The sequence below is a fragment of the Ovis canadensis genome, chromosome 4 (assembly GCF_042477335.2).
Source record: "Ovis canadensis isolate MfBH-ARS-UI-01 breed Bighorn chromosome 4, ARS-UI_OviCan_v2, whole genome shotgun sequence".
Classification (NCBI taxonomy): domain Eukaryota; kingdom Metazoa; phylum Chordata; class Mammalia; order Artiodactyla; family Bovidae; genus Ovis; species Ovis canadensis.
In genome coordinates, this window is record NC_091248.1 from 91734526 (window position 1) to 91759433 (window position 24908).

A 24908-nucleotide genomic window follows, 5' to 3' on the forward strand; every position below is an offset into this window, starting at 1 on the left:
CAGGAAGCCACTTTCTGCCTGTCTGGAGTTTCTGTGGCACCGTCCAGGCTCCCAAGCCCAGGGAAGTAACTCTCATGACCTAACATCCTCCCCACCGGCTATACTCTCTCTGTGGTGCAGGAACCACTTCCTATTCCCAATGCCACCTCCAGCTGGGACCCCATTACTCTCAAACCATCCAAACACAGTATGAATAGAGTCTTGAATTAAAGAACCTAGTAAACTAATAATCGGCTCCACCTCTCAAAAATCTGAGGCTCACCAGGGCATCGTTCGGCCAGGCTGCCTCCCACCTACTTCATTCTTGTGCGGCCTGTAGCACCTCCCCCACCCGCCGCCATCTTTGTCCATCTTTCATCTCCAGGGAACATTCTTTTCTTCCCATCTACCTAAGTCCTGCTGTTTCTTTAATTAAATATGACAACTATCTGCTCTATCAATGAGAAGATTTGACTGCCTTTCATTCCACTTCCTTCCATACCCATGTATCCCTCTTCTGAAGTTCTTTACCAGTTAACCTGCAGCTTTATGTCGCAATGTGTATGTTCTATTAGCTTTCTCACATGTGACCCTGTTTCTAGGAAAAAGAGATGCTTGAGAGCATGGTGGTGATGCTGACTTCGAACACGCCCCAGAATGCTCACACAGACACTACAAAAAGTTGATTTTCCTGATTGCTTGGCTTTGAGGTTGTCGTTAGAAAGAACTACATAATTTGTAAAAGACAGAATTACACTTTGAGATCAAACAAGGACAGTTACAATCCACTGAGGATTTCTATATACCAGCAGGCTGGCTAATCAACATTAAGCATTCACCATCACATATCTGGAAAATGCTGGTACTAGGGACATCCAGACCTCGAGCTGTTCTCCACCTCTGTACTAGGACAATTCAGACCTGGAGCTGTTCTCCATCTCTAAATGGTGCCACCCTAATATTCACTGGGCCATCTCTTCTCCTGTCTGTCAGCTTCACAATTCCTCCTTTAGGCTCACCTACACCTCTTCCTTAAGACCCTGTCCTCTTGCTCAATGATAAAACCTCTTTGACCATCATGATTATCTTGCAAGACTAGCTTTTCCACAGCTGTGGTAATGAAAGCAAACTACTCCCCACCTAGCCCTGGTGGTCACAACTTGGGAGGAAGCGTATCTGTAACTGGGACTGGTTTACTATTGCTACTCTTTGGAATTCCACTCAGAACATTTTGTTCAATTCTGGAAATGTGAGGTCTGGGGCGTGCCTGTGGCTAAGAGCCTGTCCTGGACTGTCTGGACTCAGGACTGCCCCCGGCCAGCCCACATGGTCTCACCTTCTTCCCCTCAGTGTCCCCGCAGTAAAACTGCTCAGCTTTGGTCTTGCCCATCACCACAGGATCAGCAGCCTCCAGGTGGGAAGGGTTCGCCACCAGCGACAAGGTGATATTCCTGTCGGTCACACGGTTGATCCGCCGGTGATACATGCCCAGGTGGTACTTCACATCTCCAGAACCCTGCCGGCACAAACGGTGAGGCTTTTACCTAGGCAGGGAGACGCTTACTCTCTGTGACAGCCCTGTCCTGTGTTATTTCTACACCCAGAACTCTCATTTCTAGAAGGATGGAAAGGCTTTTTCCAGAATGGTTCCACCCAGGGTATAAGGAGGAGGTCCCTCAACTAGAGGGCCATATCCCCACCCACGGTGGGGAGAACTGTGGGGGCTGCCAGGCCTCTCATCTCTCTTTTCTCTGGGAGGTCAGCCACTTCCTTTTTTTGTGAGTGGTATATAGAGGATCCCAGACCCCATAAGTCCTTCTAGAGAAATAAATGAAGCCAGGGTCTGGCGTGGGTTGAAGCTATGCTAGTTTCTAAAAGAAATCAGGTGTCTTACCTCATCAGCTGCCTCCAGCTTTGAGTCGAACTGACAGAAAATCTGCTCCAGCTCCTTCCTGATGACGTTCGCAAGCACATTCAGTCTCCCCCTGGACACATGGGAGTGGGCAGGGTCTGAGCTGGGCCCTGGGCAGCAGACAATGCTGTTTTATCCCCTTTCTCCCCTGAGGGACAGGTAGTGCCTCAGTCTGCAGCCCAAGAGGAGCTGAGACCAGAACTGATGGGGGACACTCGGCCTCTGCTTGCCTGGCATCCAAGGCCATGACGAGGTAGAAGGAAGAAAAGCAGAAATCAGAGAATGCTGCCAGCCTGCAGTGAACGCTCCATCCTTAGCCTCCTCTGCCTCCTCAAGTTGAGGTCTCTGCTTCGTGTACCAAGCCACCTTCCCTCTAGGTTAACCTCCCTCACCTGTGATCCCACACAGTCACGAGGCCAAGATGTCTGTCTACAACCACATGTGGCCTCGAGTGTGACAGTGACCACCCAGTGAGGGGTCGCTGTGACGATGGTCATTGGGGGCAGGGATTAGGGTTACTGTATACCAGGCTTGCCCAGTGCCCTGCCTCTGTGCTCCGGACGCTCACAGGGTGGCCAGGTACCTGTGTGGCATTCCCATGATCACGTAGTCCACTCCGTTCTCACTGGACTTGTCAATGATGGTCTTGAGGGCAGGAATCAGTACCTCGCAGCCTTCCAGACCAAAGCGCTTCTCAGATGACCACTTCCGCTGCAGGAACTCCTCAAACCTGGACAGAAACTAAGCCACCCTGAAGAGGTGTGTCAGCAGGGACAACCTTGCTCTCCCAGAGCTGTGGCCACGCCCCAAACCCACCCAACCCCGTCAACAGACTGTACCACACAGAGGGGGCCAGGGCAGCCCTGTACCTGGTGGAGCGCACGAGTCGGGCCAGCAGGGTCCGCTTCTCCTCGTTGGTGAACTGCATGACCCCGGGCGTCTCAAATTTCTTCCGGATCCACTGGCACTGCTCCAGGTCATTGATGAACATGAATTCTACCCCAATGTGCTGGCAGTAGGCCATCTGTATTTAATGCACACACACACAAACACACAGTCAAGGGGATGTTCACCCAGGTATGTTGACTGCCCACTTAGCCAGAAGGCTGGGAGGAACAGGTGGCCTCCACTTCAGATGCAACAGAGCTAGCTGTGACCTGGGGCACCAGGCCTGGCCCCGTGACCTCCTTTCACTCTGAACTTGGCCATGAAATGCTTCCTCCACGTAGCATGGAGCCTAGTGGGCAGGGAGGGAGAGTGAGAACCCCTGGGTCAAGGTATTCTTTCATGGTGGGAGGACAGAATCACCAGCCTGGGGACAAGGAAGCTGCTGGGCAAGGCAGCTTCTCTGACCTCAAGGTCAGACTGTGCCCAGCACTGTGAGAAAAAAAGGCCCTGTGCCACTGGTGGATATCATAGCTCAAAGGCCACTTAACTGTAGCGGGCTTCCAAATTCTACATTCTTCTTTGAACAATTGACTCTGCTTGGGGATATCAGGTTCTACAGAAGCATGACTGCACATATACAAAAAGAAGGGTCCTGAACAGAGCAGGCACTTCGTGACACCACTCACGTGTCACAGCTGGGAAGGAGGCCGTGTGTCCTGTTGAAAGCCTAGGGTGACCTGGGCAGTATGCATGCCAGGAAATGAGAGTGAGAGAAAACAGCAAAGGCCCGGGAGAACTGAGTGTCAGAGAGGCAGCCCTCTGGGAGTCCATCATGGCGACTGTGCTGAGCAGCCTCTGGCAGGGTACGGGGCTGAACTGGGGGCCCTCTCTCGTCTCTCCTGACACTGACCAGATAGAGGCGCCTGCTGGGGAGCCATCTGGAGGGGCCCACACAGCCTTCCTCAGCCAAGTGATCAGCACTTCTCTCCCCTCATCACCTGCTGGCTGTCCTGGGGTCAGAATGAGGGGCCAACAGCAAACCCTAGTCAGTGCTGGAATTAAAGAAGATATGCCCTGGTGTGCCACTAAATCTTAATTAATTAATATTTTGGCCATGCCACACAACTTGTGGTATCTCAGTTCTCCAACCAGGGATCAAACCCTGGCCACGGTAGTGGCAGTGCTGAAGCCTAACCACTAAGCCGCCAGGAAACTCCCAACAGTGAGTTTTAGGCCCACAAATGCCCTTACATGCCTTTGCAGCAGCCATGCCGACCAAGCGTGCTGGGTTCTGCTTGGTGGTTCTGTCTGTGAACCTCTTTGGTTTTCACAACTAACACGGAAACTGGCTGGCACGGTGTAGGGCAAAGTTGGGCCTGGGATCCCACCAGGGGGCCCAGACCTGGCACCAGGCCCCTGCTCTCTTACTCCCGCCTCCAGAGCAGGGCTGAGCACCTCTGCACATTAGCTCTGTGATAAGAAACAAAGGGACATTTGCCTGGACTCAAATAAAGGCCAACCACAACACTTTCCCTATCACCCTAGCCAAGAGATGAAAAGAGGAAATGGAGCTGGGAAAGACCTTGATGTTTAAGGTATTTTCACTAACCCCAAACCCTATTTCCCTGATGATTCTTCACATGATAAACTGGGAACTTCTAAACTGGATGTACAAAAAGCCAAGGGATAGGGTGTGAGGGCCTGCCTACCCTGACTTCAGAGCCAGGGAGGGTCACCACTTCCACCTGAGCTGTACAGCATCCTGATCTACTGAGCTGCAGAAGATGGCGTATTTCTGCACAAACACACTTGAGAAAACACAGCCCAGACACAAAGTTTGTAAACATGAACCTGGAACCTTCCTCCATGAGCTTAAAATGGATGAGTCTTCCTTGGGACCCAGTTGAGTTGTAAACCTAGTAAAGAGGAAAGGAAACGGTGGGAGGAGAAGGGAGGGGAGGGGAAGAGGGAAAAGGAAGGGAAAGGCAGAGGGAATGGGAGCTCCCTCCTCATCGTCACACACCCAGGCAGGAGAACCCCGCCCACACTCCTTATGCTTGACTTACGCCTGATGGGGCAATATTTCCATTACTGAACAATTAAAAGCTCAAAGGAACTATTAGGTCAAAACCAGCACGTTTCCATCATTACCAACATGAATTCAGCTGTTAACTTGGAACACATAGTTACTGGGCTCCTGGATCATGTTTTGTCTTTCTTGTGTTGGCTCAGTCCCCAGAAGGGAAAGGCAGGGAGTTTTAGGTGCTGACTCTTAGATTCTCTATGTTAGGAAGAGAGGAAATTGCACTTGTTCTAAATTTTCGAAGCGCTACAAGTTGACTATTATGTCACAGGACCAAGAGCACACTAAGTTCTGTCAGGTCACATAGCAGCCTAGTGTACGCATGTTATCACGTGTAAACATACCTAACGCAGCATCGTCAGGTAGCTTTACACAGTATCTGTAAACCGTGAGAATGGGTATTCCATGCTAGGACAGGTTGGAATGGGAGGCTCTCTTGGAAGAGCCCTGGATGTGGGGCCCTCTGGGGACAGGGCCGCTATGGCTGAGAACCCTGGAGTACAGGCCCAACTGTCCCACAAGAGCCCAACTCCTGGGCTCTGGCACTGACTGAAATGAGAGCCGCACAGGGCTCTCTACCCCTTTCAAATGCTGGGATCAGGACAAATGGGGACTCAAGTAGTCGCCTGCAAACACAGTTATGTATCCTAATCTCTAGGAGATTTGTAAAAATGCATATTTCCAGGCTCCAAAACCGGAACTGACTCAGTTGGTTGTGGGTGGGCCAGGGCTTTCCCCAGGTGTTCCTATTCAAGCAGGTTTGCAGAAAGCAGTCTTTGTTTACCTAATGCTTTAGGACATATATTTTTTTTAATCTTAGAAGCAAATTCTGCCTTTTTTTTATGGTTGATTGTAAAAATACAAAAACACGGATTTTCATCAATAAAATAGCCAAAAGAAAAAGTTTCTTCCCTTACATTAAAAATATATATAGGATCAAGGGAAAGAAAACCACCTAGTCCGGAGGCTTCCGTAAGTTTTCTCAAGTTCCCTGGAGCTTTCGGGAAACAGCCCAGCTTTCTCACCTCCAGGCGTCGGATGATCTCCCGCAGAGGAAGAGCTGACTCCTGCCCTCCAATGAATGTGGTGGTGGGCAGGTGGAAGACCTTGTCCAGGTCAGACTCGTCCAGACCGTAGAATCCTGTCAGGGGGAGGAGAGAGGGGCACAACCACACGGGGGCCACAGTTTAGGAAAAGGGGAAGGGACTCCCCAGAGGAGAGAAAAGAGAATAGAAAAATCATAAAACCTCTGTTATATGTGAAAATAAATACTGTCTTATAGCCAGAGACATGAACTTTAGCAACAAACCAAGCTGAGTATATTACTGGCATCATAGGAAAATGAGAATAAAATTCATATTATACATATATTAGTCCAGTGCACCAATTACTCATAATTTAGAAAAAAATGTATTTCAAGGTCCCTAAGACACAAAGCAGTTTAGGTTTGAAAAGGCATTAGGTAAGTCAATCAGAAAGCAATGAAAAATAGTTAAGGAGAAAATTCAAGTAGAAAATGAGGAACTGGATTAGAACTAGGTCACCTATGTCTTAATGGCAACAACTTTTGTTGGTGGTGAGTGTCAGGAAGCTAGGAAACTGAGAAGTGAGGGACAGCCAAGGGGCCTGTAGGGAGAGCTGCCAGGCAGCAGGGCAGAGGCTCCCACAGCCATCTGATGAAGGATGGCGCCTTCTCCTGGAAGAACTCCCAACTGCACATACAGAACCATCCTCCAAACAGCACTTGGCATTCACAGATCTGACGCTCGCTCTCCCCAGTCAAATACTGACATATTTACTGATTAATCGCGAAGAAATTTACTTTATCACTACCACCGAATTGTCATTGCTATCTGCTGAGCACCACGAGCATGGTGCCTCTCCATCTGAAAGCATATTTCAAGCTGATAAACACATGGTGCAGGGGCTTTTTCCTAGGCATCACATGCTTGTTTCATGTTGCAGTAATTATCAAAGGGGAAGAGACATGCAGGAAAACTGTCAGGGGACACTACGTTAGGCGCCCCACCCCCCGAACACTGGCTGGAACGAGGGAAACCGCAGTTCACAGCCCCAGACTCCATGAAACACGAAACTGGAAGCAAGCGCCCACGGTCTCCAAACCTGACTGTGCCAGATCAGACATTCTCCCATTTCTTGACCTAATTAAGTGTAAATAACACACAGGGCCCAGTAAGGGACTCAAGCAGTTGCTTGTAAACACAGCTGTGTATCCAAATCTCTGGGGAATCTGGGAGAGTTGTAAAAATGCACATGTCCAGGGTCTAATGCCAGACCTTGACTCAACTGGTCATGGGTGGGCCATGAAGCACCCTTTCCCAAGCTGGCTTGGGAATGACAACCTCTATTCATCTAATGCTCTTGGGAATGACTACCTTGATTCATCTAATGCCCTAGAATCCTTTTTTTTTTTTTATTTTAAAAGCAAAAGCAAATTCTGTTTTTCAATTGCTCCTCCCCCTTTTAAAAATTAAAACAAAAACAACCTGGCCTTTTCACCTTGGGGTGGTGGCAGTGATGGTTGAGGGGCTTGGTTACGCTATGCACCTGTTTCCTGCTGTTATTCTATCGAGAATGAGGATGGGCTGTCACATGGGTCTGATAAAGCATGGCCCTGGCCATTCATAGCCCAGCCCTCAGCATTTAGGAGGAAAACCAGAGTTACTTGGGGGAGGCACTTTTCCTAGCTGGTAGAAACACTCAGCGGTGGGGGCTCAGGGAACCAGAGCATCCAAAGAGAGCATACTCTGTCGGGAACACTTCGACTGTGGAGTTAACCAGGTGACCTGTGTGTCCCAGAGAAGAACGTGGGCTTGTGGAGCCCTCAGCCTCACCGTATGTGTGACGCTTCACTTCCCCCACCCTGCACTGATCATTCTTGGACTCAGTTACTTGGAACATTACTGAACTTCAAAGCTGCTAGCCCTGCTTCTGAGTTCCTCAGTCATTTGATAACTTAAATCTACAGATGTCAGCTTCTGGAAAGGTAGCATAGACATATTCCTACCTACTCTTCCACTAAGTGCAACTAAAAACCACAGATATCGCATACAAAACAAATGTAAGATGATTCCAAAGGGTGGAGTAAAAGGCCAACCAGCCAAGAAGGTTCTTTGGGTTTCCTTCTGGGCTCCCATATCCCAGACCTGGCGCAAAGAACATGGAAACTTCTACCAGTGTAGATTTTAAAAAGCCCCAACAAAAGCTGCTCTCTTTAAAGAACCAGGAGAAGGGCAGCATAGCAGAACAGAAAACTTCTAGATCATAATTGCTCTATTCCACCCAAGCATACATATCACACTGTAGCCCCATCGACACCCATGCCAGGCTACAATGTACTCTGACCTCTGACCCTACTTAAAGCTCTCAAAGAAGGCCCAAGAGGAAGCCCACATTTTCATTCCCCCTGGGAGGGAATGCACTAATCCATTCCCCTACCCCAAAGTCAACAGAGACTTTGGGGCCCAAAACATCCATTCCCACTGGGGAGTAACTAGCTGGGCCCCTCTCTACCACAGCAGTGTTTGGAGGAGCCCTGCTATAACAAACATTTAAACAAGATCCCAAGTCTCGTAATACCCAAAATGTCCTGGTTTCAATATTTTAAAAAACCACTTATAACAAGGACCAGGACTATATCAGATTGAACGAGAAAAAATAATCGACAGGCACTAGCACCAAAATGACACAGATGTTAGAATTATCTAATTAGAATTATCTCTTTCTCAAGGAGTCATTGGGCTTCCCTGGTGGCTCAGACGGTAAAAGTGGCTGCCTACAATGCAGGAGACCCGGTTTAATCCCTGGGTCAGGAAGATCCCCTGGAGAAGGCAATGGCACCCCACTCCAGTACTCTTGCCTGGAAAATTCCATGGATGGAGGAACCTCGTGGGCTACAGTCCATGGGGGTCGCAAAGAGTCAGACACAACTGAACGACTTCCCTTTCACTTTCAAGGAGTCATCAAATTATTTCAGTGAGCAATTAAAACATGACAGACATGAAAAGAATTAAGTCTCAGTGAAGAAAGTCTCTTCAGTAATTGAAGATACAAAGAAGAACCAAATGGGAAATTCTGAAATTGCAAAATATAATAAACCAAATGAAAACTCAGTATGGCATTAGCAAGGGACAGAGGATCAGTGAACTTAAAGGCAGAACAATAGAAATGAATCAATCTGAAGAATACAGAGAAAATAGACCAGGAAGAAAAAAGGGAACAAAGTCCTGGGGACATGTGATGCTGTGACAAAAGATTTCAAAGCTGTGTTGATGAATCCCAGAAGGAGAAGAAAAAAAAGGAGGCTGAGAACTTTTCAAATATGGCAAAAGACTTAATCCACAGACTCAAGAGGCTCCGTGAACTCACAGAATAAAGTCAACAGAATCCATGTTGAAATGTGTTACAATTAAACCTCTGAATTTAAAGATACAAAAACCTTGAAAGCAGCCAGAATATAGTGACACTTTGCCTAGAGGGCAAAACAACTTAAATAACACTGGATTTCTCTACAGAAGTCATGGAAGCCAGAGGAAGTGGCACCACACATAAAGAGCTGAAAAAAAGAACTGGTTCCCCAGAATCCCATATATAGTGATAATATCCTATAGAAATGAAGGAGAAATCAAAACATTTTCAAATGAAAAAAAACTAAGAGAATCTTTCATCCTAAATGAATGGCTAAAATAAGTTGTAAACAGAAAGGAAATGATTATCAGAAGGAATGAGACAGGGGACTTCCCTGGTGGTCTAGTGGCTAAGACTGTGCTCCCAGAGCAGGGGGCCTGGGTTTGATCCCTGGTCAGGGAACTAGATCCCATGTGCTGCAACTAAAGATTCCAAGTGTCACAACTAAGACCCAACACAGCCAAATAAATGAATAAAAATGAAGGAATGAGGCAGGAGGAAGGAAGAAAGAATGTGGAACTAAAAAGTACAGGTAAGGGAGGGAGGTGGGAGGGGGGTTCATGTTTGGGAACGCCTGTAAGAATTAAAGATTTTAAAATTTAAAAAAATCAATAAATTAAAAAAAAAAGTACAGGTAAACAAAACAAGACTTTCCTTCTCCTCCTGGGTCTTCTTAATTATGTTTGACGATTGAAGCAAAATTTGTAATACTATCTGATGCTGTTCTGAACACATGTAGAGGAAATATTTAAGACAATTACATATTATACATGGAGAGAAGGAAGAGATATAAAGGGAGGCAAGTACACTTTACATGAACTGGTAAAATGATGACATCATTAAATTGTGACAAGTTATGTATATGAAATATCATATACCTACACAACCTCAGATATGCAGACGACACCACCCTTATGGCAGAAAGTGAAGAGGAACTAAAAAGCCTCTTGATGAAAGTGAAAGAGGAGAGCGAAAAAGCTGGCTTAAAGCTCAACATTCAGAAAACGAAGGTCATGGCATCTGGTCCCATCACTTCATGGCAAATAGATGGGTGGGGAAACAGTGTCAGACTTTCTTTTTTTGGGCTCCAAGATCACTGTAGATGGTGACTGCAGCCATGAAATTAAAAGACGCTTACTCATTGGAAGAAAAGTTATGAACAACCTAGATAGTATATTCAAAAGCAGAGACATTACTTTGCTGACTAAGGTCCGCCTAGTCAAGGCTATGGTTTTTCCTGTGGTCATGTATGGATGTGAGAGTTGGACTGTGAAGAAGGCTGAGCGCCGAAGAATTGATGCTTTTGAACTGTGGTGTTGGAGAAGACTCTTGAGAGTCCCTTGGACTGCAAGGAGATCCAACCAGTCCATTCTGAAGGAGATCAGCCCTGGGATTTCTTTGGAAGGAATGATGCTAAAGCTGAAGCTCCAGTACTTTGGCCACCTCATGTGAAGAGTTGACTCATTGGAAAAGACTCTGATGCTGGGAGGGATTGGGGGCAGGAGGAGAAGGGGACGACAGAGGATGAGATGGCTGGATGGCATCACGGACTCGATGGACGTGAGTCTGAGTGAACTCCGGGAGCTGGTGATGGACAGGGAGGCCTGGCGTGCTGTGATTCACGGGGTCGCAAAGAGTCGGACACGACTGAGTGACTGAACTGAACTGCACTGAACACAACCACTAAAAAGGCTAAAAGACACTAAAAACACAAAGAAATATGATCAGAAGGACTTTATACAAATAAAAATGGAATTTTAAAGTATAGGTTTAAAAACCCAGAGGAAGTCAGGAAAAAGAAAACAAAGAAACGTAAAGGGACAAACAAAATGAAGGATAAAATGGTAGACTTAAGCCCTAACATGTCAACAGTTAAATATACATGACCTAAATACACTACTTAGATGACAAAGATTGACAGAGTGAATTAAAAAAGCATATGCTTGCCTACAAGAAACCGCCTTCTCTTTCATCAGTAATCTATAAGGTCTTAATCTTAATCTATAAGGTCTTACCATAAGGACTTAGAGAAAGAAGAAAAAAAAAAAAAAGAAAGCAAGCCAACACAAAGGAAGCAGAAGTAAAGAAATAATCAAGATAAGAGCAGAAATCAATGAAATTGAAAATAGCAAAACAGGAAAATCAATGAAACAGTTGACTGGTTCTTTGGAAAGATCAGTAACATTGACAAACTTGTAACAGGACTAACAAAGAGAGAAGACACAAATTACCAATATCAGAAGTAAAACAGGGTATCACTATAGACCCTCCAGATACAAAAAAAGATACTAAGGGAATACTATGAACAACAGACACATTTGACAACTCAGATATAAACAAATCATTCTTAGAACAGCACAAAGTGCTGTTATCCACCCAGTATGAAACAGACAATTTGAATGGCTCTGTAATTATTTAAGAAACTGAATTCATAAATATAAAAAGCTTCTGAAAAAGAAAGCTCTAAACCCAGATGGTTTTGCTGGGGAATTCTACTGAATGTTTAAAGAAGAATTAATACCAATTCTACACAATTTCTTTCAGAAAAGAGTGTAGGAAGAAAACTTCTCAACTTACTTAGTGAAATTAGAATTACCCTGATACTAAGAACAAAGACAGTCAGAAAAAAAAAATTATAGACCAATATCCCTTATGAATATAGATGCATATATATATGTATGTGTGTGTGTATATGTCTGTACACACAGATACAGCAATATGCAAAAAGAATTATATACTATAACCAATTGAGGTTTATTCCAGCAGAGTTTCGTTCAACATTTGAAAAAACAATATAATCAGGGACAAAGCAAGGATATTCATTCCCATGACTCTTGTTCAACATAGTACTAGAAGATCCAACCAGGCATTAGGCAAGAAAAGGAAATAAAAACGATATGATCATCTATTCAGAAAATCCTAAAGAATCTACCAAAAAAATTAAAGTCCTAGAATAAGTGAGCTTAGCAAGGTCATAGGATACTACATAAACACAATCAATAGCATTTCAAGATATTAGTAATGAACAGGTGGACATTAAAATTTTCTTTTAAAAGGGAAATACTGACAGGTGAATCTAATAAAACATGTACAGAACCTGTATGCTGAAAACTACCAAAAGTTGATGAAAGAAATCAAAGATGATCTACATAAATAAGACATACTATGTTCATGGATTGGAACACAACATAGTAAAGATGCTAATTCTCTCTAAAATTGATCTATAGGTTAACACAATTCTTATCAAAATGTCAGTAAGAGCTTTCATAAACATAGACAAGCTTATTCTAAAATCTACAAGGAGATAGGCCTTAGAGCAGCCAAGGCAATTCTGAAAAAAAAGGAAAATAAAGTTCAGCAGCTATAGTAATTAAGATGATGTAGCACTTGTGGAGAAAGACACTTATTAAGGGAAAGAATAGAGAACCCAGAAACAGACTTACCAAATAAGTCCAACTGATTTTTGACAAAAGTGTGAAAGCAATTCAATGATAAGAAAGACAAACTTTTCAGTTAATGGTGCCGGAGCAGATGACATTCACAGGCCAAAAACAAACCAACCTTGATCTAAATTTCTTATCTCATTCAAGAAATGAACTCAAAATGGACCACAGACTTAAATGCTAAATGCAAAACTATAAAACCTTTAGAAAAATACAAAGGAGAACATCTTCAGGATCTAGAACTAAGAAAAGAGTTCTTAAACTTGATACAAAAAGCAGGATCCACAAAAGGAAACATTGATACACTGGACTTCTGAGTTTAAAACTTTTGCTCTGTAAAAGACTCTATTAGCCAAAGAACAGAAACGACACAAAGGTCCTTCAGTGAGAAACTGGTTAAAACAACTGTGGGACACCTATGGCAAGGAATGTTACTCAGCAAATAAGAAAAAACTAGTGTTAGAAAATCATGCTGATTGAAAAATACCAATTCCAAAATGTTACATATTGTGATTTGTAAAACATTCTTGAAATGACAAAACTATAGCAATGGAAAACAGGACAGTGGTTGCCAGGGGTCAGACATGGGGGGAGGGGATGGAAGAGAGTGAGTGTGGCTGCAAAGGGGCAGCTGAGGTGATGCAGACATTTGTGGCTTGACTGCTGTCTATGTCAGCATGCTGGTGTGAGGTACAAGATGGTACCAGCGGGAGAAGTGGCTGAAAGGCACGTGAGAATGTCTCTCTTATTTTTCATATCTGTATATGAATCTATGATTATCTCAAAATGAAGAGTTTAATTAAAAATGGAGTCTCACAAATATTATCAGTAAGATGGAAGAAAATGAGAACTTCTGAGTGACACCTGGCATGGCAAGGAAGACTGGCCACTGGGGTGAGTGACAGCAGGCAGAGGACCCCTGGGCACCCCACTCTGGATTCTTCAAAGGCGCTCTGCCCAGAACCAAGGGTCATTAAGAATTCCTTACTTCATTAAGTAACTTTTTATCAGCTCTTTAAACATGGGAAGATCAAAAGAGAAACTGTGTCAAAAATGCCCAGGAAGCAGAATCTGAAAGAATCCAGAGTCCAGTCAAAGGCACAGCGCAGAACATGGAGGAAAGGATGTGCCAACATGCAGAACGTAGTGTGGCCTCAGGTCCCCGCTGGCTACAGCAGGAGCTAGAGACAGCCTACGCTAGAGATGGAAGCTCAGCGAAGCGACGGTGAGACACATGTGAAGGTGAAAATGCTCTTCAGAACACAAATGGACAGAAGCAAAAATGACACGGTAAGTAGCTCTACCTGCTGGGTAACAGCTAAATGATAGGAAAAACATATCTCAAAATAATGAACAAACTTCAAAGCACTCGACAGAGCTGTGGCAACTTTCCCCAAATTGCATGCTGGGGAAAGTTGTATGTCCTGTTCAAATGAAGTCCTCAGCTCCAGAAAAGTGAAAGGCTCATTATTTTCATACCTCCTACTGTTAGCATTCGAAGTCGTTCCTTGAAAACTGCAAGATCTGAGAAGCAGAGTGGGATAGCATGGGTGAGCGCAGAGGGAAAAAGACAGGTGAGAGTTAGTTTTGATAAAAAACAAAAACAAAAACACCCAAACACCCAAACCCTACACCACTGCAGTAACGGGTAGCACAAACACTGTCACAGACACACACACTGAAGGAGAACAGAGGGGTGGGTGGGTATGATCTGAGAGTGACTTTGGTAAACATGGAAATGGTTCATGAACAGCTGGAATAAGGTGAATCTGAAGGAGGGAGAGGCTGCTTCCTGAAACTGAGAAGCCACTGCGTGGTGGGGCCTGAGACTTCCTCACGTCCCCATCCTGAACAAGTAGCTGACACAGAGCTCTCCTGGGAAGTTGAATCCACCCAGTCTAGGCTGATTCGAGATGAAAAAACTGGGGAAAAGAAAATGCAGAAGCCTAGTTTTAAGGCCCATTCCTCAGAGCTGGAGCATCAGGTGGCAGACTAGACCCTAAAGCTCAAGCTCCTTCTAGATTCTAAAGAGTGGAAGATGGGACCTTGGACTCCCTTCTTGAGAAGGCAGAACCAGGATGGAGGAACTCGGCTGCTGAGAACGTAGACAGAGCCACAGGCCTGCACAGCTGCACACACTCCTGCCCACACCTGGAGGCTTGCCTGTACTGGTTAAACTCAAGCTGTTGATCTGGACACACAATACTCTTGCTGACCCTGCTTTCCTGGATACGCGAACCTGATGACCGAGGGGTCAGAGCCTGGTCACCAGCACTGTGGCTGCTCCCCGCCTTGGCAGTGCAGCAGAAGGCCAGCCAGTGCATCCTTGGATGCTGATGGCAAGAACTCTGACTCAGAGAGGACGCAGGGATGCCAGCTCTGAGTGTGTAAAGCTCTCCTCGCCCCTGAGGACAGTGAAAGACCACCAAAGACCTCAGAGCCAATGGCTCTTAAGACAATGGAACACCTGGGTTCTGCACAAAAGCAAGGATGCACTGCTTAAGGCAAGGATGAAGACTCTTCATTTATTCCTTTTAATCCTCAGAATCAAGACATAGGACCATCCCAAGCAGCCATCAGTGCTGCCTACAGGACTCCCCCCAGCCTCAAAACGAAATGTGAATGCATATCTGTTAAAGAAATCCAAAGGCAATAGGATCGAAAGTTTGTAACTGCTCAGTCTGGGTACTGGGCATGCAGTTTTATCTGTACTTCTTGACTATTTTAAAAATAAAATGTGAACAAAAGACACAAACCAAAGGAAAGTGTTAACAGTAAATATTCTGGTTGTCACTTACAGACAGCACATGGGATTCCCTGCACCTGAGCACTTTAAAACATTTTTTAAAATTCTTGATGAGCACAAGACTCTCTACTGGAGAGACAGAGCGGCTGGGACTTGGCCAAGGTGTTTCCAAGGGAAACACAGTTGGCAAGAAGCAGGGATGTGATGCTAGGCCCGGGTGTGTCTTGGTCTGCCAGCTCCTGGGCATACAGGAAGGAGGACACCCCTGCAGGCGGACGTGCATGTGCCCATCATGACCTTAGCTTGGCCCTCCCACTTGAGTCACTCGGGCGATCTGATCCCAACTCTTCACTTGGCGATCTGGTGGCACCACAGGCTGCACACAGCAAGCAATAAATGCTATGTAAATTGGTTGCCGCAGCTCTGAAATTACTAAAGTAGATCAAAATTCAACCCTATTTTTAGCTCATTTTTCCCAGCCATCAAGGAGACAACATTCAACCAGAAAGAGCACTGTGGAAGGTCAGAAGGGTGGGGAGACTTCATGTCCTGCTGTGCTGGGGATGAACTAATTCACTTACAGTAGCAAAAATGTTGCCATAATTTGGACTTCTGAATTGACCTTTTAACTATGTAACTCAAGTTCATTTCCTAAGACTGACAATTTGCAAACACTAATGGTAAACAGAAGTTTCATGCCTTCTTTAATTTCATTTATAGAATTTGTTTTGAGTTCTCCTTAAATATGTTTCAATCTGACATTTAAGTACATTTCAATCTTTTTTTTTGGTTCACTGTGAATAGTTATACTATAGAATCCAAAGAGAAACCACTCCATGGCATTTTAAAGCTGGAATCTAACTCAAATGCTGTACTTAGAAGAGAGCAAATTGAGGGTGAGAGTGAACAAGAACTTTCTCCACATCCTCACCCTGCCCAGGGCAGTCCCACTTGGCCCAGAGACAATACTTCCCGATGCCCTTTCCCCACCCCAGCAAAGCAAGGACTGGATGCCAGCACAGGACTGGAGGCCCAGAGGTGAGAGTGCACAGGCCGCCTGCAATTGATTGGTTTCTACTTAAGGTGGCAACAACTCGGACCCCTGTCAAAAGCCACACTCTTGATCCTTCCTTAGGGTCAACCAGGAGAGGCCTTGCTAGGAAACGTGATCTGGCTTGGAGACTGCCAGCACCTCCCTAGGGAGGAATGTGGATCATGTGACCAGGCATCTCAGGTTGGAGCTCCCAACCTTCCTCGACTGAATGTGTGGTCGACTCAGCTTGGCTCAGTTAAGATGCACTTCTGGGGACCTGGAACCCAGTCCCTAACATAACACATCCTGGCAAAAGGGCTCCTGCTCCTAGAAGTCACCACACAATTCTAGAGTATAACCCACACCTAAAACACCCAAACTGTTCTAACGTTAATTTTTAAATTCTCGTAACAAATAATCACTAACCCCACCATCCTGACTCTATCTGAGCTGCATTCACAGTACAGTCTGTGTGTGCACGTCTGACGGTAACCCGGACAGGCTGGGACCACCTTGGAGCTCTGCATGGCGCCGAGTCTGCTGTCTACCTGCTACCTATTAATTCTCTCTTCTCTCCACCTGTCACTGCAAGGGTTGTGAGTATCTGGGCAAGAACTCAGTAGAAACTTTTCACATTTTCCACTTAATTTAAAAAGTTCTGAGGGGCCATCAGCCCCGCTCGCTCTGCATATCTGTGCTGGCCAGCACTGCCCTTGGGAAAGGTTTTCTGCCTTCAGCCGGGGATGGAAGCTGCTCCTCTACCCCTGCGCTGCCCCAGTCATACTATGAAGTGCTCTCAGATGGATGGGCAGTAGTCACCACCTGGGCCCTGGTTTCCCCACAAGCGATTGGAGAGATTGTGCTGCATCTACCAGAGAGAGGAAAGACAGCTGGAAGTGTCGTGAGAAGGATGCAAGCTCGAGGACAGTGCTGTGTGGCACAGCACACCCCTGCACACACTCACTCACTCACCCAGACCAACGTGCGGGCCACGCTCACCGTGCTGCGTGAGCTAGCCTGCTTTGTTGTCACTCAGGCTTCACCCTAGTCGTTACTACCAACTATGGCACTGACTCTGGGTTATTTGCTCCATTGCTCTATTTCTAAATATCTATTTTTTCCAGAGACATCAGCACCTATTTATCTCAAAAGACTGTTAATAATCACAGTAGCTCACACCTTCATGGAACTCAGTAAGCTCCAGGCACTCTTTTAAGGAGTTTATTTAATACTGCAACAACCTTACAGAGGAGAAGACAGAGCTAGTCCTGGCAGAGCCCGGCTTTCCACGTAGGAAGCTGGCTTGAGCCCAAGCCTGAGGGTTGGATGAGATGATGGACAGGAAAGCACTCTAGGGACTGTCCAGCGTCCCTGAACAGAGCGCTCCTGTTGATCCAGTTGTTTTTGAAAGACCTACATACATCAAGGTATCAATACATACTGGGTTTACACTATTTCCATGACTTTTCTATCACACTATTTTGAATTCTCAGAATGAAATGCATTTTTCTCCTGCAAAGGAGGGGGCTGCTCCTCAACTTTCTCCTGACATTTCTGACAGGCTCCCAGCCAGGGGATGAGCTCAGAAAGCTCTGGGGCCACCCCTGTGTGTCTCTGGTTTATAACATCCTCCTGCTGGTTCACCCTTGCTGTATTGACCCTGCACCTTAACGGAAGCACAGATACTTGGGGTACTGTTTTAGAGCTGACTGTAAGGGGAGATCAAGTGGCCTAGAAAGGACCTGAAAGAACGACAGAGGCCCTACCTCTGCACCTGCCCCATGAGAGCTGTGAACTGAGGAGGTGGGCAGCATCTACAGGGCTGGGGGCTCTCAGGCTTCACAGACTCCTGGGCTGGGATGGCCTGGGGGCCTCCAAGAAACCCTTGCCAGAGCTTGTCGCCATGGTGCATCCCACCCTGACCAGCCTTAGGCAGGACAGACAGGAGCTCTAGGCTCCCCAGGCAGTTCCAGTGAGTTGGGAACCACTGGGAAAGGTCTGATCAGGTATCAAGAACCTGGCAATCAGGGACGGCACAAGAACAGGGGAGATGCAGCGTCGGACACCCTCCACCCCCGTCCCATGCCTTTCTTGTTTAAATGCTTGACTGTGCACAGAAACACCAGCCTCTGTGGCCCATGCCCTGCCAGGCCCCACAGTCAGAGTCCTTCTCTGGAGAGACAGCCCCAGGGCACAGGACCTTGAGCTATTTCTCAGGCGACCAGTGCTTGGGGGCTCACAGGCCTCCCAGGTTGGGTGGGGGTGGGAGGTCTGCCCTGGCCCAAGCACCTGGAGGGGACTTGTGGTGCCGATGGGCTTCAGCACAGGCGAGTCCAGGTTGGGTGGGGTCTGGGTGCTTTGGGGGCTACATGGTAAGGAGGAGGAGAGAGGCTCCAAGTATCCTGGGGGACAGTGGAGAGAAAAGCCCACCTCTGGGGTGCACAAAGCTGTCACCACTCAATAAAGCAGCAGTATTCAACTTACATCCTGCCAACAATCTGGACTGGCCCTATTTTATATTCAGAAGAGTTGATCTAATCTTTCTTCCAAAACCTTTGTGCAGTTACAAAGTAGAGGAAACCCTGTATCCCCTAGGACTGTTTCCGAAATGAAGACAGAGCAGAGACAAACCTCTAACAGCCATCCTGGGGCCAATGCTATTTGAACTCCAGTATTACCACAAAGAGTCGGACACGATTGAGCGACTGAACTGAACTGAACTGATTACCTGACTAGCTAGCGCCTGACCTCTCAACTCACAACCCAGACCCGCCTCTGGGGGGCATTAGAAACTATTATTCGGAGGAGGCAAATTCTGTCCCCTCCCAGAGCAGTGTTAGGCAGGTAGGTAATCATCAGTTTTATTAGCATGCACAGTGTTCCTCCTAAACAACCTGGCCATTTAAAATTAGTCACGTCATCATTTCTGTAGCACAGGTTAGCAGCACGGTGACTTAGAGCAGGTTAACTTCTGAAAGCGACCACAGGTGTGAGCCCTGCCCGGCCCCTGTGCTCACGACAGAGGGGGTGTGGGGTCATGGCTACAACCGCCTATGTGCCACATGCGCCTTCCTGCACGCGGGATGCCTTCCAAAGTTTCCTCAGTGTGATCACCGGCATTTGAGAATCGAGACACCTCAACTGCACCCCTTGCTCTGGAATTTGCCCCGTCAAAGGCAGGCTGCACTGTGCTTCAGGGCGTGTGACGATTCTGAGCAAGACCCCATCTGGGCACAGGCTGCACTGCCCTGAGATTTGGAACCTGGAGCCAGATGTGCTAGTCCCTGGACTATCTTGGGGACCCGCCTGCCTGGGTGGGTCATGTCTTTTCTGTGCCACTAACCTTTTCTGCCCCCAAATTTCACTTTACAATTTTCAGGCTTAGAAAATTGAGTTCATATGATCTGGCTGGAAAGCTGAGATTAAAAATAACTTGCCCAAAACTCACTAAGGCTGCATGACTTATAAATGTCAAGTGATCAGAACGAAGGAAACTTAAGAGTCTTTCCCTTTGGCCTGTGGACGTCCTGGCTGCCACGAGCTGGGACACACAGAGAGGAGCCAAACAGCGCAGCACTGGCCGCTCTCAGACCCTCACCAAGTTTGTCTGTGGATGAGATAATATCAGCGGGCACGGAGGAGTCCAGATCAGCATCCAAAATTCCCAGGGGGTCCAGCTGTGCTACATGGTGCCCTCGTATCTACGAATGGGCCAGCGATGGAGAGGGAAGGACACACACAAAAGGACAGGAGAAAAAAAAGAGGGAAGGGGTAAAAAAAAAGTAAAATTACATTAAAATTAGTGTTTACAGATTCATTCTCACCCACGTTTGAAGAAACAGTTACCGGAGCATCATCAAAATTTACACAACTAATTCCGAGAGGATCAAGTTTTGCAATGTGGTGACCCCTGACCTGGAAGCAATAATACAAGCAGTCATTAAGCAGGTCCTGTGGGCTGTGAGGGGGTTAAAAGTTACATTTGATCAAACCTTTCCCTGAGAGCACCAATTAACCCAAAAATAAGACTTAGAATAGTTTATTTTAAAGCACTATTGGGCATTAAGGCTTCCCAGGTGGTTCTAGTGGCAAAAAATCCCGCCTGCCAGCGCAGGAGACATAAGAGACACAGGTTCAGTTCCTAAGTAGGCAAGATCTCATGGAGAAGGGTAAGCAACCCACTCCAGTATTCCTGCCTGGAGAATCCCACGGACAGAGCAGCCTGGAGGGTTACAGTCCATAGGGTCGCAAAGAGTCAGATGTGACTTAGCATGCAGGCATTGGGCATAAAAGCACTTCTATAAAAAAGGGATAAACTCCTCATGTTATGATAAACCTGGCAATCTAAAAGGACCCATTTCCTGGGATCCTGACACAGTGTTCCTGGATAAACAGAAATGGGAAATGCTTGGGACTCTGACTCGAGTGTGAAACCCACTCAGCTGAGGAGAGCCTGAAGTCCCTCAGGAAGGTGCGGTGGCACTGCTGTGGGGTCAGGGCAGTAAGCACCAGAGCAGGCGGCAGCACCAGGGACTGCAGCGTCTGATCGGCACCGTTTGCAAACAAAGGACAGGGAAAGCTCCTCCCAGCTTCCAAATTTGTGTCTTTAAGTCTTGGACATTTTACTCAGTTTCCTGCTAGCAATCTGGGAAGAGGAACAGCTGTTATGAAGTCACTGAAAGACCGCAGAAATGACTGAGGCTGAACGAGTCAGGCGGTGGTCAGCACACTCCAGCTGCGCCTCTTTTCTGTAGAAACAGCTGCTGTGAATAGCACCTGAGAGCACACGGCTATCTATTCTCACTTGCCCTGGGGAGAAAGCCTGACTTGCCAGGCTCCCCCAGGAGGACAGATCCACTCTGTGCTGCCTGTCCTGACACTTGTGGCAACTGACCAGGTGGGCAGAGGAGAACAGTCCATATGGCCGTTTCCAGAAAAGAGAACAGTGGAGGGATGAGGACTCCACAGTGGGCTCCCCTGCCAGGTTGCAGTGATGCCAGGAGAGGCAGCAGGGGAGCCCAGATTCTGGGGGCTCCCAGAAGGGCTGCTCTGGGCCCAGATGTTCCTCTTCTCCTCCTGAGAACTACTCACAGAGCAGATGGTAAGATCTGAATCCCAGGCTCTTCTCCACGCCAGGCAGATATCCTGGAACGGGCTTCTGGGCTCTGAGCAAGGCCATGGGATCCACTGGTTCTGCCCGACCCTCCTCCAATAGGAATGCTCGTGGAGAGATGGCCCCTCTGCAGGCTTGGCTGCCTTTCCCTGCTTCCATGGGCTCTGCTTCTGTCCCCAAACCCTACAGGTTCACCTTCTCTTTTTGTATGTGGGCGTTAGCAACTGAGACGGGGCCGTGCCTGAGGGAGCAGCACACCCTCGGGGTCACCGATCCCTCCTGGGGATGAGCAGTTTCCTGGCCACGTGGGCATGGAGTGAGCCTCCCTGCCCACAAACCATTCCTGCCAACTCATGGAAAGAAATACGGACAGGCGCCACGGCTGGCAGGGGATCTGCTCACATGGCAAGGGAATGTCTGGGCTCCTTTTCTCGTCATATTTCATTTTTGCCTCCCTCCACCCCAGAGCAGGGAGCGAGTACCTAGCGTTTGGTGGGGGGTGAAAGTTAAACGACCACCTTCACTGGGTCAGCGGGGTGCTGTCACAGATGGCTGCCCACCGCCACCTTACCTGGTAAGCCCTGATGAGCGACTGCACCGCCAGGTGATCCTCCACCAGCTTGTCCACGTTGGGCTGGGCCTCCACCAGGGGCCGCGCTCTGGCCACAGCTGACAGGGAGCCCGGGCTCAGGGGGAGTGGGCTCTGGTAGGCGGTGCCTGGGGGCGCTCCAGCATTGGTGTTTCGGAAAAAAATGTCCCATGACTGAAGACAAAGAAGGAATACACGTGTCACTCCACTGCTCCCCGAAGGCCTAGGATGCATTTTTAGTCAAAAAGAGAACCTCTCTTGGCAGGTAAGTTTTTTCTTTTGGCAGGTAAGTCTTGATTATGTCCATCTACCAGTAGGCTGGTTGGGTCAACGTCTTCATACTCTGGACAGCCTGCTTCTACACTCCGAGGGTGGGTCTCTCAGGGGCTGGGTCCCTGCTTTCATCATTCCCTCCTGATGGGCCTCCTCACCCCCCAACCCCATGATGCACATGCCCTCCCATCAAAACCTCCAAGGCCAGGCACCTCTGTCCCACTTGAGTGTGCCAACTGCTTCCACACAGGCAGCCCAGGAGTGGGTGACTGGAGGCCTTCTTGCCCCATCTGTCCCCTCCTGGCAATCTAGCAGACCAATGCTCTTGGCACTCCTGCCTGAAGGGCTACAACTGCCCCAGATCCTAAAACCCCCACTGAACCTCCTGAGGGGGACAGAAGGTATTTAGGGCTGCTTTCTAGATCCCAGGGGCTTGGCACAGCCTTCAGGGCCCAGGCCTACCTGCTCATGCTCACTCCCTGAACACAGAACAGAATCAGGGCTTCACAGAATGTGTGAAGCTGCAAGGGCCCCTCACTGACCCCTAGAGAAATAGCCATTTCTGTACTTAAGGAGGTTGCTAGGGAGTTAAGAGCTCAGGTTGTGTTGTCAGGGGCAGAACCTTAATTCTGAGCTCTGAGATCTTGGCTAATAACCTAAATTTATGTGCTCAGTTTTTTTTCATCTGTAAGATGAGGACAAAAAGGAAAAAAATCTCTATTCTTCATAGTTTTTTAAAAATAAAGACTAAAGGCATTCACAATGCCTACACAATCTGGTAGGCAGTTCATATTACTGGTAGTAACTGATAATACTACTGGCTTCAATTTCCCTTTTTTTTTTTTTGGTCCATGCTGTGTGGCTTGTGGGATCTTAGTTCCTGACCAGGGACTGAAACTGTGTCCCCTGCAGTGGAAGTTTGGCGTCCTAACTACTGGAATGCCAGGGAACTCCCTGACTTAATTTATAATTTGCACAGATACTGTGAACTGTAATAGTTTATCTCAGATGAAGATGTGAGGTTTTAAAGAAATGTAGAGGTCAGAAAAACTAAGGTTTAATAAAACTTCACTGCAAAAAAAATATAGTAAAACTCAAGCTAAAGTTTAGACCCTGGAGAAGGAAATGGCAACCCACTCCAATATTCCTGCCTGGAAGATCCCATGGATGGAGAAGCCTGGTGGGCTGCAGTCCATGGGGTCGCAGAGAGTCAGACACAATTTAGCGACTAAACGACAAGCAGCAGTTTAGAAACGTGCAAACACTGTCTGTCTTCTCTTCCATGCGTTTTTCCAGTTTCTAAGATTCTTCTGTCAATGAACTCTGGTGAGACTCCTTGAAAAATCTGGAGAGGAGAAACTTCACTAGATTTGTGTGCACCTTCCTAGTGAGTGTGACCAAGATATTGTTCAGATGGGCTTGTCTGGGAGCTTGTCTGGGAGCTTGCACAGGTACCAAATGGGTCTGTGTCTGGGCAGAAAACTGGAAATTGGTCCTGAAGGTCTGGCTTTTTCAGGCAGGTTCTTTATGACACGTAGACAGATGACCTGGATGGTCCAAGAGACGGCTGCGTGTCACCACCAGTCACAACCCTCTTGGGATGGGCACAGGCCTGGAACATCACACAGGGCAGCCCGGCCTCCCAATAAAAGTGTTTCTGAGGGGAGTGCTCCAGAACATTTATATCATTCTACAATAAGAACATATTCTTTTTGTATTCAGAAAAATTAAATTTGAAAAAAATCCAACTATTAGGAAGACGATTATACAACATGGTAAACACATGAAAAACCAGGACTGTATACTTTTTAAGTGAATTTTCTCAGTAACAATTTTAAAATGCTTTACCAAATCTCACTATTCAAAGTTTTATTGTTTTTACCATTCTGGCTACTTTTTAGTTTGTCAGTTGATGGTAGAAGGGAGATCTGGGGTTCTCTTGTGGCGCCAGCCATAACACTGACTGCAGAGAACCTCACATCATGCAACCTGACAACCAGGGACATTCTTCATCTGGGGCATGGAACCCCAAGACCAATCTCTCCCTCTGAGGTCTCTAACAGGTGTAAAAGCAGTATGTCCACCAGAGAAAGCAATTGACTTACTCCTGTGAGAGAAAAAGAGAGAATGTCTCAGGATCAGCAGCCTAGGGCAAGGTAAGCCTGCCTCGAGCTCGGCATCTACCTAGTTCCTTATGAGGGCCTAAGGAGGAGACATGCTGGGCACCCCTCAACATTTCTAACTTTGTGGAGCTTGAACAGCAGGCCATGCAAGCTCCACACACTCTGGGAGCAGCTCTGGCCCAGGGCTCTATCTGGCTCTCACCCATGCCTCCAGTAACTGAGGGCCTGGACTACAAGGAGCCCTGCTGACATAGCAGGCAATAGGGCAAGAGTCAGACCAGCCTTGCACACCAAGAAC

The 24908-nt window shown here is 47.1% G+C and overlaps 1 protein-coding gene across 3 annotated transcripts in view; it reads right to left on the bottom strand.

The window, feature by feature from the left end:
* The window catches only part of OGDH (oxoglutarate dehydrogenase), a 67707-nt gene that overhangs the window by 18015 nt on the left and 24784 nt on the right, over window positions 1-24908 (bottom strand). Inside the window, exons 3-10 of one of the 3 annotated variants that reach the window (XM_069586878.1) lie at window positions 22197-22388; window positions 20111-20213; window positions 14213-14257; window positions 5888-6003; window positions 2761-2915; window positions 2475-2621; window positions 1874-1964; window positions 1316-1495 (exon numbers count right to left, since the gene is read on the bottom strand). In XM_069586878.1, coding sequence (XP_069442979.1) covers window positions 1316-1495; window positions 1874-1964; window positions 2475-2621; window positions 2761-2915; window positions 5888-6003; window positions 14213-14257; window positions 20111-20213; window positions 22197-22388 — 1029 coding nt within the window. Of the gene's footprint in view, window positions 1-1315; window positions 1496-1873; window positions 1965-2474; window positions 2622-2760; window positions 2916-5887; window positions 6004-14212; window positions 14258-20110; window positions 20214-20336; window positions 20428-22196; window positions 22389-24908 lie in introns of all 3 variants that reach the window. The other 2 variants (XM_069586879.1, XM_069586880.1) reach the window with 2 other exon arrangements.